Below are 12,708 nucleotides of genomic sequence, written 5' to 3'. Positions count from 1 at the left end.
AGCTGATGGGAAAACACTGTGCAGAAGAAGGCCAAGGCTGGTGCCTCCAGGAAAGCACTTTTGCAGGCCCCAGATGCATCTCTCGGCCCAGTAGCCCACCCTTCCGCAGGTCTGAGCTGCGGAGCAGAGGGCGGAGGCAGCTGCTGCGCTCCACCAACCAGGGCGTCGTAGACCCGTGGGCGGGGCTCCGCTCCCCAGCGTCCTGGGCAGCAGGCAATCTAGAGGTTCAGCAGAGGAAATAGTGCTTCAGGCTGCACTTCGAGTGGGAGCTGGGACCAAGAGACCAGAGCAGCTGGCACCCAGGTGGCCTGGAGAGGAGAGAGCAACATGAGCAGAAAATGCGACGTGGTCGTGGTGGGGGGCGGTATCTCAGGTCAGTTGCGGCTTCGTGTCCTCCTTGCCCCAGCACTCGGAGAAGTGAAGGCTAGGAGAGGCTTGCAGGGCTGCCATGGGCGGGGGTTGAGCCTAGGAGCCCTTAGATTCTCCATGCACGGGCGGGGATCTAGTGTGTCCAGGGTGCCGCACGGAAAGCTCCCTCAGGGGGAGTATTTGGTGCGCCCCTGAACAGAAGAGCATGGGGCTGGAAGTCTGTTGAAGGTACGAGGCTTTGACTTTCTCCCCTGGAAGAGTGCCAAATCTATGCTTGCTGTAATTTTCCAAGCAAGGGGTAAGGGAGAGGGCAGGAGAGGGACTCTTACTTGGGGTTAGCAAAGGTCTGTCACTTGCCCCAAGTGAAGATCAGTCACTTCCTCCAATCGGATCCAGGCACTCCACAGCCACGCTTGGAGCAGGCATGCACCACAATGTATTGTTATCCTGACATCAGGAAAATGTCCTTGAACAGCTGAATGTCCCCGTTCAGAAAGAAGGGGTTGAACTCCGGGGCAATTGATTGCCAAAGACCCTCCTGATCCCCATTTTCTGGGTTTCCATGATTGTCATGGTTCTACCTGGGGCTGCAGGGCCTTCTTAGGAAATGTACCTTCTCTCATGCTCTCCTCCTCCCGCCACCAATGCAGGAAAGCCAAACCACGCAGCAGGGATGGGGTGAAAAAACTTGACTCTCTCTTGCCCAACCCATATTTGGCAGATATGGGGTCAGAGACTACCCTATGAGAAATGAAAGTGTGGGAGGATGGCTGTTCACACAGAGAGGCTGCCAAAGACAGAAGTCAGAAGGAAAGATGAGGTCAGTGAGGGACCCCACTCCCCAAAGAGGGTCAGTCACATCATATGGGGTGGGGTCAGTGGGAATAAACAATGCTTCCACAACAGTTTGTTTAACAAACCCCTGGGGATGCTTTTGCCCAATACCCAGGGCCTCCTGGTGCTTGAGCAGTAATGAGGACACGCATGAATGTGTTGGCTAAGACGCATATCTCAGGTTCAGGGGTTGGTCTTGTTCCCAGTGAGGTCAGCAGGACAGAGGTGCTCTGACTCTGCTGTGCTTGTTGAGCAAACAAGGGCATTGGATGTTGGGTGCTGGCCCTGGTCCTGGGTACCTTCCTCCACTTCAGTCTTCCTTAGCTCCAGATTTAGTCAGGTTTCAGGCTACCACTTTAGTCAGCCTGACCCTCTTGAGCTCACCCATGCTACACTTTGTGTCCAGTGGTGCAGGTACATAGATGAATAAACACAATAGCATACTGAGGTGGACCAAGGCTATATAGATTCAGTTTTCTTTCAACATTTTTGATATCTTCTTTCCTGGAGGAACTTAGACTTAATAGCATGTCTACCTAGGTATTTTAGAAAGTATTACTAAGTGCTTCTTGATGCTGCCCTGCAAGGCACTCCATCTTATGGAAGCTGAAATTTCTCTTTCCAGGTCCCCAAAGTCTTTTTTGGTCCAAAGTATATCTAAAGGGTTCAGATTCTCTTCTTCTCCCCCCTTTATTTTGCTCTTTCTAATTCATACTCCAAACTGTCAAGCTCACTCAAGTTATTTATGTTAAACTCATGGGTAGGATAGAGTGGGTTTAGCTATTTTTCCAAAAAGTCATGAACCTCTACGTTCATCCTCAAACTCTCAAAACCAGGGATTGCTGAGCAGATCTTCTTTTTCTCAAAAAACATTACACAGAATAGGAATTGTTCTAAAAACCAAGAAAGTAGGGTTCCAAAGCTTTGCTCAATTGCTTTACTTACTACCTCAGAATCACACTAACTAGTCATGGCTAGATTACAGGGTCAGTGTGAAGACCAAGTGAAACAGTGAGTGTGAATACGGCTTTACAATTGTGACATATGACACAAGGTCCTACAAAAGTTTTGTTTATCCAAACAATAACCATTTAGGGTAGGATGTGGTAAGGCATGCAAAAATGGATCACATTGTTACTGCCATGGAGATTTGTCAGTTCAGGAAGAGAGATATGATACCCAAACAAAGACAATATAAGGTAGAAGGCAGTATATACTACAAGAAGAGTCCATTAATTCATTCACTCATTATTCATTAATTCAATGAATATTTATTTCCTGTTCCACATTTTATCCCAAAGAAAATGAAAGGTGAATTATACAGGACCGTTGCCCCTGGGGTGCTCACAAGTTGATGTGGGAGGCAGAGTCATGAACAAACATTAATGACCTATGATGACAGATGCTTTAGTAGGGCATGCAAAAGATCTAGAGAAAGTGATTGGAGAGAAAGTTGAACTCTGTCTGGGAAAATCTGGGCAGACTTCACAGAGGAAGTGACAGTTGAAGTGGATCTTAAAGAATGAATATGAATTCACCAGAGGACTAGATAAAGAAAGCATTTTAAGCTAAGAAACAGCTTCAGAAGGGAGGAGAGTGGAGACATATGCAAAAAAGTGAATGGGATTAAGATGTACACGTTTCCAGTTATAAAATAAATAAATCATGGGGATGTAATGTACAGCATAATATCATAATAACTTTGTATGGTAGCAGATGGTTATTTGACTTATGGTGATCACTTTGTTTAGGTATATAAATATCAATCACTATGTTGTACACCTGAACTAATATATTGTATGTCAACTATAATATTTTAAAAGTTGATTTTATTTTATTTTTAATTTTTTATAAAGTTAATTAATTAATTTAAAAAATCACAAATATGTGAAGGAACTTGGTAGCATGCTTAGGAAACCTTCAGAACTTCAGTGTAGACAGCTGGGGGGTCTAGTGGAAGACCAAACTACAAAGGTCAGTTGAGATGAATTGTGGGGAATCTTGTATGTAACCTCAAAAGGTTTAGTTCTCTCTGTGGTCATTGAATGGCCACTGAGGATTTTTCATTCACAAAGTGACATCTATCGAGTGACAGTGTTAACAAAAAGAGCCATGTAAGGAAGTGGATAGCAGGTTTGGGGGAAAGATGGACATCTGGAGGTGGAGGTGCTGGAAAGACACCAGGGAAAGATGTCTAGCAGGTAGAAATGTAGGGAAGAAGTTGGGCTTACAAAGTTTTAGTTGAAGCCACTGAAATAAATAAAATGACCCAAACCAGGAGTGTAGAGAAGAGAGGAGGCCAGAACAGAACTAGAAGAGAGGGTGTTTACTTCCACCACACGAAGGAAGGTATTTAGTCATTCTCTATATGAGATGAGGAAACTGAGAAAATAGAACATATTTTATTAACCTCAAATCTTAGCTCAGATATCATTTCCCAGGGCAGCCTTCCTGAATCTCTCCCAGATGGGATTAGATGCCTCTGTGTAACTACTATTTCACTTTGTTCTTTCCATGAGATTTTAGTTGTTCACATATTAGTATGATTGTGTACAGACATACTTTGTTTTATTGTACTTTGCTTTATTGTGCTTTACAGATAGTGTATGTTTTACAAATTGAAAGTTTGTAGAAATCATGCATCAGGCAAGTCTATCGGCACTATTTTTTCTAACAAGTTCAAATGATAGTCAGCATTTTTTAGCAATAAAGTATTTTTCAATTAAGATATGATTGGCTTTTAAAGATATAATGCTACTGTTCACTTAATACACTACTGTATAGCATAAACAGAGCTTTTATATGCACTGGGAAACCAAAAACTTTGTTTGACTTACTTTCTTGTTATATTTGCTTTATTGTGGTGGTCTGGAACCAAACCCTTGATATATCCAAGGTATGCCTGTATATTCAATATCTTTCTTTTCCACTATACTGTAAGCCTCTGGGTCCCAGAAAGGTATCTTGTTTCCTCCCCAGAGGACCCACAACCCCCAGCTCCAGACCTCTGTCCAGCCCAGTTAGCACTCAGTAAATATGTTAAATTAATGAACATTACACCAATGAAGTAATAATTGATTGGATCCAAAATTCACACCAATTCACAACCAACCCTTTCACATTTCCTGTCAAATCATGTTAAGAATAGGAAACATAGTAAAATCAGAATTTTAGAATTAGTTAGGTGACTGATCCTCTGATTTACATTTAAAACTATCTGAATTTGATTCTTGTTTTTAAGCTTTGTTAATTATTAAACTTGGTACATTCTGATCATGCACATGTGCTGATTTTTAAAGCTGTCAGCAAATTTTAGTCACTCCCATTGAGATAAATAGAGCTGTTCTGAGGATATAGCTGGTTAATATGTAACTTAGTTTTTTGGTGCTTGAAAAGTCCAAGAAAATTGTGAAACAACTTTTTAAAAATATGTGTGCAATCTAGATACAAACCTCTCAATATGCCCTTCATGTAAGAAGTAGATAATCTCTGGAGTGTTGGCAAAGTAGCTGCATTTTCCAGATGGAAGTGTACCACAGCACATTGTATCTGTTCCAATGCTTGGTTTTAGTGTTTGGGCTGGTGGAACCATGGAAACTATCTTTTTCAATTCTGGAATGGTTCTTGCTCAGTCCTCAGAATAAAATCTAATAAAAAGGGAAACTTGAAGCCAAAAAGAGAAAGTGTGTGCTAGACTTGAAAGAGGAGATTCAGCTATCTGGGTGTGGAAGGCACTTGGCTAAGATCCTGAAAAAGTTGGAGCCAGCCTCCAAAGTTGTAAGCAACAACTGGTAGGTGATCTGTGTGCTCAGGAGAGCAAGCTTGCTGCAAGCTGGCAGGACTAGTCTGGGCAGGGAGTGTCAGAGATGGCCCACAAGGGCTCATATAGCCCACCTGAGTGATTTAAAAATTAATAATTGTGTGGAAGTGCTTAGAAATTTGGATATCTCATTCAAGGAGAGGACATAGAGAAGCTGTATGTGAAAGTAAAAAGAACATATACTTTGTTATCAAACTGATGCATTGTCAATCCCATTTCCTGTACTGACCTGTGTGCCGCATTAAAAGTTCTATAACCTCTTTGTCCTTCAGCTGCCTTACCTGTAAGATGAGACTTTAAATGCCTTTATGACAGAGGATTAGAAAGGATGAACATGAATTACTGTACACTGTGTTATGATTAAATAAAATGTACATGAAGGACAGTACATGAAGGTCATTATGGGTACAGCTTGAACCTTCTTGGAAAATCTATCCTTGTTTAGCTTCTAGGGTCTTTACAAAAATCTATGGGAGTAGAAGCAAACATTTTTGTGTAATCACATATTCCTTTTCACCAACCAATAATGTTTCTTGCTGTGAGGCATTTATAAGGTGGCAATAGGATTTGAGGTATATGTGCAGGCATCAACAGTTACCTGCCTGGTTCCAGCCACATCCTGCCCCAGCCTGTGCCTTTATTTCATCTAGTGAGGAGCCTGAGAAGCTCAGGTTCACTGTGATTCTGGGACCCACTGTGTTCCTTATCAGGGGAAATTTTGAAAACCTAAGATATGTATTTCACCATCACTCTAGTCTGGCTCTAATTCTTATTCTGATCTGGTCCTCACTTCAGCCACCTGACTCCCCTCTTAATTATAATAAATAATAACAAATGTATTAATAATAAATGATACTATTATTTATTAACTAATAAGTAAAGGTGGCATGTTGAGCACTGTCTACATGCTGAACAAGATGTTAGGAACTTGACTTTTGAGAGCAGTTCTGTGAGGGTTTAGAATGACAAAGCCCTGTTCATTATGCTTAATTCTACTACCTGGAGCACACTGGGAGGGGCCTGCTTGGTAGGCCATGTGGGCAAAACCAGGTGCTCCCAGAGTCACAATTGCTATGTCTCTATATATTCTCAGAAGTCACTAAAGCATGCTTAAGGCTTGGCTTGGCTATTAATGGTGACAGTTTTCTTTTTTATAAGATTTTATTTATTCATTTTTAGAGAGGGGGGAGGGAGAAAGAGAGGAAGAGAAACATCAATGTGTGGTTACCTCTTGCGCACTTCCTACTGGGCACCTGGCCCGCAACCCAGGCAGGCATGTGCCCTAATTGGGAGTCCAACCAGAGACCTTTTGGTTCACAGGCTGGCACTCAATCCACTTACCCACACCAACCAGGGGAATGATGACCTTTTCTTTCTCCTCTGCCTGGATGGTAAGGTCTAGGTTCCCTATCCTCAGGGGCAGTGGTAGAGCACAGAGGTTAAGATCATGGTGTCTACCCTGGTTCCACTGCTAACTAGCTGTGTCACCTTAAGCAAAATCAATAACCTTTCCATGCCTTCATTTTCTTATCTGGAAAATAGGGATAATAATAGTATCTATTTCAAAAGTGGTTAAGAGGATTAAAAGCAAATTCATGTAAAAAGAAAAGAAAATTCATGTAAGGTGTTTGGAGTGGGGCTTGGTATCAGGCAAGCACAGAGTAGATGTTAGCTAGTATTGTTAATTGGGGTGATAAAATAACCACCAACCACTATCAGGTATGAAGTGCCAGTGTGCCAACCGACTCTACTGTCAAACTTTGGATTGAGGAAGTGGCTAGTGTCCGTGCATGCACATGGATATGCACACACATGAAATATTATCATGTAACAGGGAAAGCATTTCTCAGCTCTACTTTCCCGGCTTGCATATGATTTGCTAATGTATTATAGATGATGCAAGAAAGCCAGCAGCTAAATTTAAAGGCAAAGCTTAACCTCTAGTTATTTTTACTATACTTAAGAGATAAATATACCGAGAATTTTAAATGCAGAACACATTTCTACATGAAGATTTCTAATTCACTTGGTGTTAATACTAGGATCACCTCAATGTCACTCAATTTAGCATTTGTTTCCCTAATGGATTTCTTCTGTTCCTGGCAAAACTGTAATTACACAGGAGCAGCTATTTCCAGGCTTTTATCCTTTACTCATTTTCAGATGAGCCATTTCCTCTATAACAAGAACTTATAATGTGTTTGGATAACATTTGTTCACAGTTACATAGCTGCAAAAACACACATTGAGAGGATTTTTGTAAAGTGGTTACCTTATGCAGCTGACATGTATGTCATCAAAGTTGTTTGAAAACATACTACAGCTTATAGCTGAAAATTCAACTTGTAATGGCTCTTGCATTTTGACAATAAATACACAGATGACTTCTGGGTCAAATTTTTCAGGTGAACTTGAAGAGTTAATTTAGTTTCTGACTTACTTATCTGACATTTGAGACCTCAGTAGCACTTCATGTTACATTGACATAGTAAAATCCTTATAATGTTTTAGTGTCAAGTATTACTTTTCCAGATATCAATAATGACAACTAGTATGTTATCACCAAATTCTCAAATGTACATTTCTTTATTCCTGTCAAGATTGAAATTATATATGCATATACACTTGACTGATGTACATTGAATTAGAACATCTACAGTTTAAATAACATTTAAAATTACTGAATATTAAATTATCACAGGTGAAAAGATCATAAGACAATGGCAGATATCAGTCAGCATCTGGGACAAATGACATGTGTCCTGTTGCATGTGAACCTTCAGTTTCATCTATAGATTTGATGGCATTATATTTATAGCCTTAACAGTGCTCCACGTGTATTTCTATTACTAAATCTCATTTAAATTCCTTGTTTAAACATATGTAACCCCACATCTGACCATAGGGCTGACCAAATTTCAGGACTTTGTATGATTTATTTTTCTATCTCTGGTGTTTAGAAAGGAACCCAGCCCACTTAGCCCTCAGAAATTGAATTAAATTGGTAGAGTCCCTTGAACATGACCATGGGTCTTCTTAGGCTTTGGATCCAGAAAAGGTAAGCTCCACAATTAGAAACCTATTGAAAAAAATGGAGCAAACTTTTCACCTCCTAGAGGAAGCAGGATAACACAGAAGTTAAATGGTTCAAATCCTACCTATGTCCCTAACTGCAGCTTGGGTTCATTACCTACTTCCTCAGTCTCCAGATCCTTGATTATAAAATGGAGTGATGGTCCTGGGGCTAACTCCTGTAATGCTCAATAAACATTAAATATACTATTTTTACCAGTGAACTGATAGTACTTAATGGAGGGGATCCTGGAAATGCACCAGATTGAATACTCTTCTAAGTCTAAAAGATGAGCCAAATTGAGAGGCTGTGTTCAGAATGAGTGTTTTTATAACCATAAAAGAATGCTTTGGATATTTACTCAGGTTAAATGGATAGCATTACCATTTTGGAAGGGCTCAAGTTTGCTAAGCTTAGTTTTTTAGTTATGTCTCTGCATAAAAGTCATTATTTCCCTTAATAGAGGGAGTATAATGGTATAAAAGTATTTCTTGATTTTGAACATCCAAATCACATAAAACCCTTCTAAGCTAAAAAGAGGGTTGCTTTAGTAGAATCATTGGTGACTGAAGGTGATGCAAGCATCTTTAGAGTTTTTAGATACTAGTGAGAACACCTGGTTTTCTGTCCAAAGAAAAACAGGCCAGAGAAGCCAAAAGGCTAGCTCCAGGACTCATAGCCACTTCTCTTGAATAAAATTACTGCCCTGGGGAATGCACCCCAGATTTATAAGGAAGTACAATTGAAACAATAACCTGACCAAATGATGCTTTGTAGAGGTAAAAATCACTAATACTTTGAAAGCACTGTTTTTACATTCTACTTTTATATTCACAAAATGAATCCATCTTCAACCCCTTCAGTTAACTCAGTAAACAAAGGTACTATACAAAACCAAGTCCCAGTAGGCAGTGTTGATAAACCCAGCACATACTGGTGTTTATTTACTGAAGAAAGGTATAGAAAAAGGGTAATACCAAATTCTTACCTTAGGAAACAAGACCATCACATAAGGAACCATTAATAATAATATATAATTGAGTTCTATACTGTGGGACCCAATGGCTAAGTTACATAGAAGAAATCATTGAAAATCCAAGGAGTTGGAGAAGATCTCATTAAGAGAGTGTGTCATGAGCAAGGGAGCATCCCAGAAAGGAGTCACTGACACACCTTTGTGACTTTCCACAATGCCACGTTTATTAGGGGAGACCTCCCCAATAAGCCAATGAGTTATACATAGGTTTCACACAGAAAGGGAGGAGGGCTTACTGGATAGAGCAAACAGAGCAAACATCTGGTGCAAAGTACCGATTACTGCAGTCTTCCACAGATGGAGAGGCATGTGTTTGTTTCAAGCCAGGAGGCTACAGTGGCAGCACACTTCTGGTGGAGCAGAAGTCCTCAGAAGTCCTTTGAGTGTGTCCTGTGGTACAACCAAGCTTGAGCACGGAGTGACTGCAGCTCTGGATTCTTATAGCCCACAGTGGGTGATGGTCATATTCATATCAGTGTCCAGATGGAGTCCTTATCCAAGTGTCTAGACTTGTGGTTTTATGTGATCTGGGCCCATAGGGCATTCCCACTACATCCCATTACTTCAATCCTGGGCATCATGCTGCTTGACATAACTGGCATGGCTGATAGTGACTCCATATTGGATTATCAAAGGTATCCAAAAAATCTGCTTTGCTTTTGCTCTATAGAAAGTGGAATTCAAACAGGTACATATATCCTCACCTGAGAATGTGCTTATTGATTTTAGAGAGAGGGAGGGAGGGAGGGAGGGGGGAGGGAGGGGGAGAGAGAAAGAGACAGATATTGACTGATTGCCTTTCACAGGTGCCCTAACCAGGGACCAAACTGCAACCTAGGCATGTGCCCTAACTGGGAATCCATCCTGTGACCTTTCAGTTTAAGGGATGACATTCCAACTGAGCTACATTGGCCTGGGTTCTAATAGGTCTTGAAAAACAAAAAAGATTGGGTGGGTGGACAAGGAGAGACAGTCTTTAAAGCTTAGAAGACACTTGGCTTGTGTAGCTCAGTGGATGGAGCACGGGCTGTGACCCAAAGGATCGCTGGTTCGATTCCCAGTCAGGGCACATGCCTGGGTTGCAGGCCAGGTCCCCAGTGGGTGATGGGTAAGAGACAACCACACATTGATGTTTCTCTCCCTCTCTTTCTCCTTCCCTTCTCCTCTCTCTAAAAATAAATAAATAAAATCTTAAAAAATAAAGTTTAGAAGAATAATATAAATCATGGAGACACAATAAGTAACAGCTATTTCTGTTTATATAAAGGTACACATCCCAGCAAGACTAGAATAATAAGATGGGGAGACAGGGTTATAAAATTAATAGAAAGAAGGCAGGATCAAATGATGACATATTGAAAAGCAAAGGTAGTAGTTAGATTTTTTTCTGTGGTTGGAAATAGGGAGCCATTGAAAATTTATGCTGTAAAGATAAGGTGAGCAGTTGTGTGCCTGATAAGTGAAAGAGGGTAAACCTAAAGACAGGGAAGCCAAGAGTTAGGTAGAAGTTCAGAACAGATTGAGAGGTGATCAGCTGATTATAATGAGTTGGATTATCTCAACCCTAAGGAAAGTTGCAAGAGGAAGAGACAGAAGGGAGGCAAGAATGGGAAGAAAGTCTTCAAAGGCATGCTTTGCTTTCTTCTATTTTGCTGAGAGTCCACCTAGAAAAGAAGTATCACAAAAAATTAATGTTTTCCCCCTAAAGTTTTATCATTAGAATTTAAGGACTTGACATTATTTAAATTTTTTGCTTAAAAATAAAATCAGAGATCTTTCTAAGGGCTTTGACCCAATTTACTAAATGAGAAACCCATATCTTGGGCAATCTCAAACATGAAGTGAATCAGTCATCCTATTTGTTATATAAAAGTTGTCATTGAAACCTGTTTTGTGAGAGAGAGCACAATCAGAAAGCATCTATGGTTACGTCTGACCTTTCAAATATTTGTCATGTTATCAGTCTCTGTTTAATAGCATCTTAAATGTCAGATTCTAGTTAATTTTACCTAATGTCAGAAGTTTAAGCTCTTGATCTTGTTAGTCATCTCTTACCAAGACCATTTCTATTTTATTTTTATTTTTAAATATATTTTATTGATTATGCTATTATAGTTGTTCCATTTCCCCTCTTTATTCCCCTCTGCCCTGCACCCCTCCCCCACCCTTAGTTCATGTCCATGGGTTGTACATATACGTTCTTTGGCTTCTACATTTCCTATACTATTCTTAACAAAGGCCATTTCTCACTCTAGCCCCATCATCATTTGTCAGAATTGCACAATGGTGAAGGTGACCTATTAGGTCTATTGTTTGATTTGCTCTCCTTCCAGCCTAGGTAATCTTGCCTTTTGTTTTATCTTGAAAACATTTCCAATGATTTTTTTTACATTGAATTTGGAATCCTGACCTCATCTTTTGGAGTTGGAGCTACTTTTAATTCCTGTGATCCTAGCTGTATTTCTGTCTTAAACTGTGTATTTATAATTATATTCTTAATTATACTTCCCTTTTTGGGGTTATTTTCAAGTTTTCTCCTGGAAAGAGCAACAAGCTCTTTGGAAGAGTTTTTGTTATCCAACCTGACCTCTTTTTCAGATAACACAGGCTACAGTGAGGAATTAATAAACAAATTAATTAATAACCAATATTCCCTCAAAATTTTTAAGAACACCACTCATGTAAATGAAAGATGAACTCATATTCTTTCTTGGTGATTTACAGTTTAAGGATTTTTTTTGGAGAGGTGGGAATTTTTTTTAATAATATGAATTTCAGAAACAGTACTTATTGTGAAATGTATAAATTATAGAAAAGGGCAAAAAGAAAATGAAAATTATCTGTAATTTACCTTAAAAAAACCCCTAACTACTGTTACTATTGCAACCTATATTTTACTTTTGCACACCATCTGTTGTATTTACCACATCATGGGTAGCCCTTTTAAAATAAATAATAGCATATTATGAATGTGCAGTTATGTCTTAGGTGCTCTTCTATTATACAATCTTGATAACTTTATGTTACTTCATAAGATAATATTTCATTTATTTAAACAATCCCCTATTGCTAAACACCTGTATTTCTAAATTTCTGCTATTTTAAAGCTATTAGAAATAGAAAGCAATCTGCATGATTCTGATTATTTCTTAAGAAAATTTTTAGAAATAAATGTTGGTAATCCTTTGAAGGCATTTAATAAGAGCTGCAAAATTGTCATCTCAAGAAAGTTTTACCAATTTTCTTTATGGTGGAATTTTAATAACGGGATTTTTAATTACTTCAAAAGGAAGCCAACATTGCCCCCATCCCAAAATAATACAGAGAAAAATCATGGTTCTTCAGCAGTTTGCAGTTATAACTTAATGAAGTTGTAGGTACTAGAAGTTACAAATATCTTTAGTTTTATAAAATTTCACTGGTGGCAAATTTTGTTCTCTACAATATGTTGGAAAACTGATTTTTCATATCTCTACTATTATTTAATAAGTACATATATATAATTTTTAAATTTTATTTAAAACATTTTTTTATTTTATTGATTCTTGAGAGAGAGGAAGGGAGGGAGAAAGAGAG

General features: G+C 39.3%; 1 protein-coding gene across 2 annotated transcripts in view; it reads left to right on the top strand.

Annotated features, from left to right (window-relative positions):
• Nucleotides 1-206: 206 nt before the first annotated feature.
• MAOB (monoamine oxidase B) overlaps nucleotides 207-12,708 on the top strand; it is a 116,191-nt gene continuing 103,689 nt past the window's right edge. For both annotated transcript variants that reach the window (XM_045860611.1, XM_045860610.1), the window contains exon 1: nucleotides 207-373. In XM_045860611.1, the coding sequence (XP_045716567.1) occupies nucleotides 328-373 (46 nt within the window). In that variant the 5' untranslated portion in view covers nucleotides 207-327. The remainder of the gene's footprint in view (nucleotides 374-12,708) is intronic.

The sequence above is a fragment of the Phyllostomus hastatus genome, unplaced genomic scaffold (genome assembly GCF_019186645.2).
Source record: "Phyllostomus hastatus isolate PE091 unplaced genomic scaffold, TTU_PhHast_1.1 phas_scaffold_200, whole genome shotgun sequence".
In the NCBI taxonomy this organism is placed as follows: Eukaryota; Metazoa; Chordata; class Mammalia; order Chiroptera; family Phyllostomidae; genus Phyllostomus; species Phyllostomus hastatus.
The sequence above is the reverse complement of the archived record's forward strand: the minus strand, read 5'-3'. Positions and strand labels throughout refer to the sequence as shown.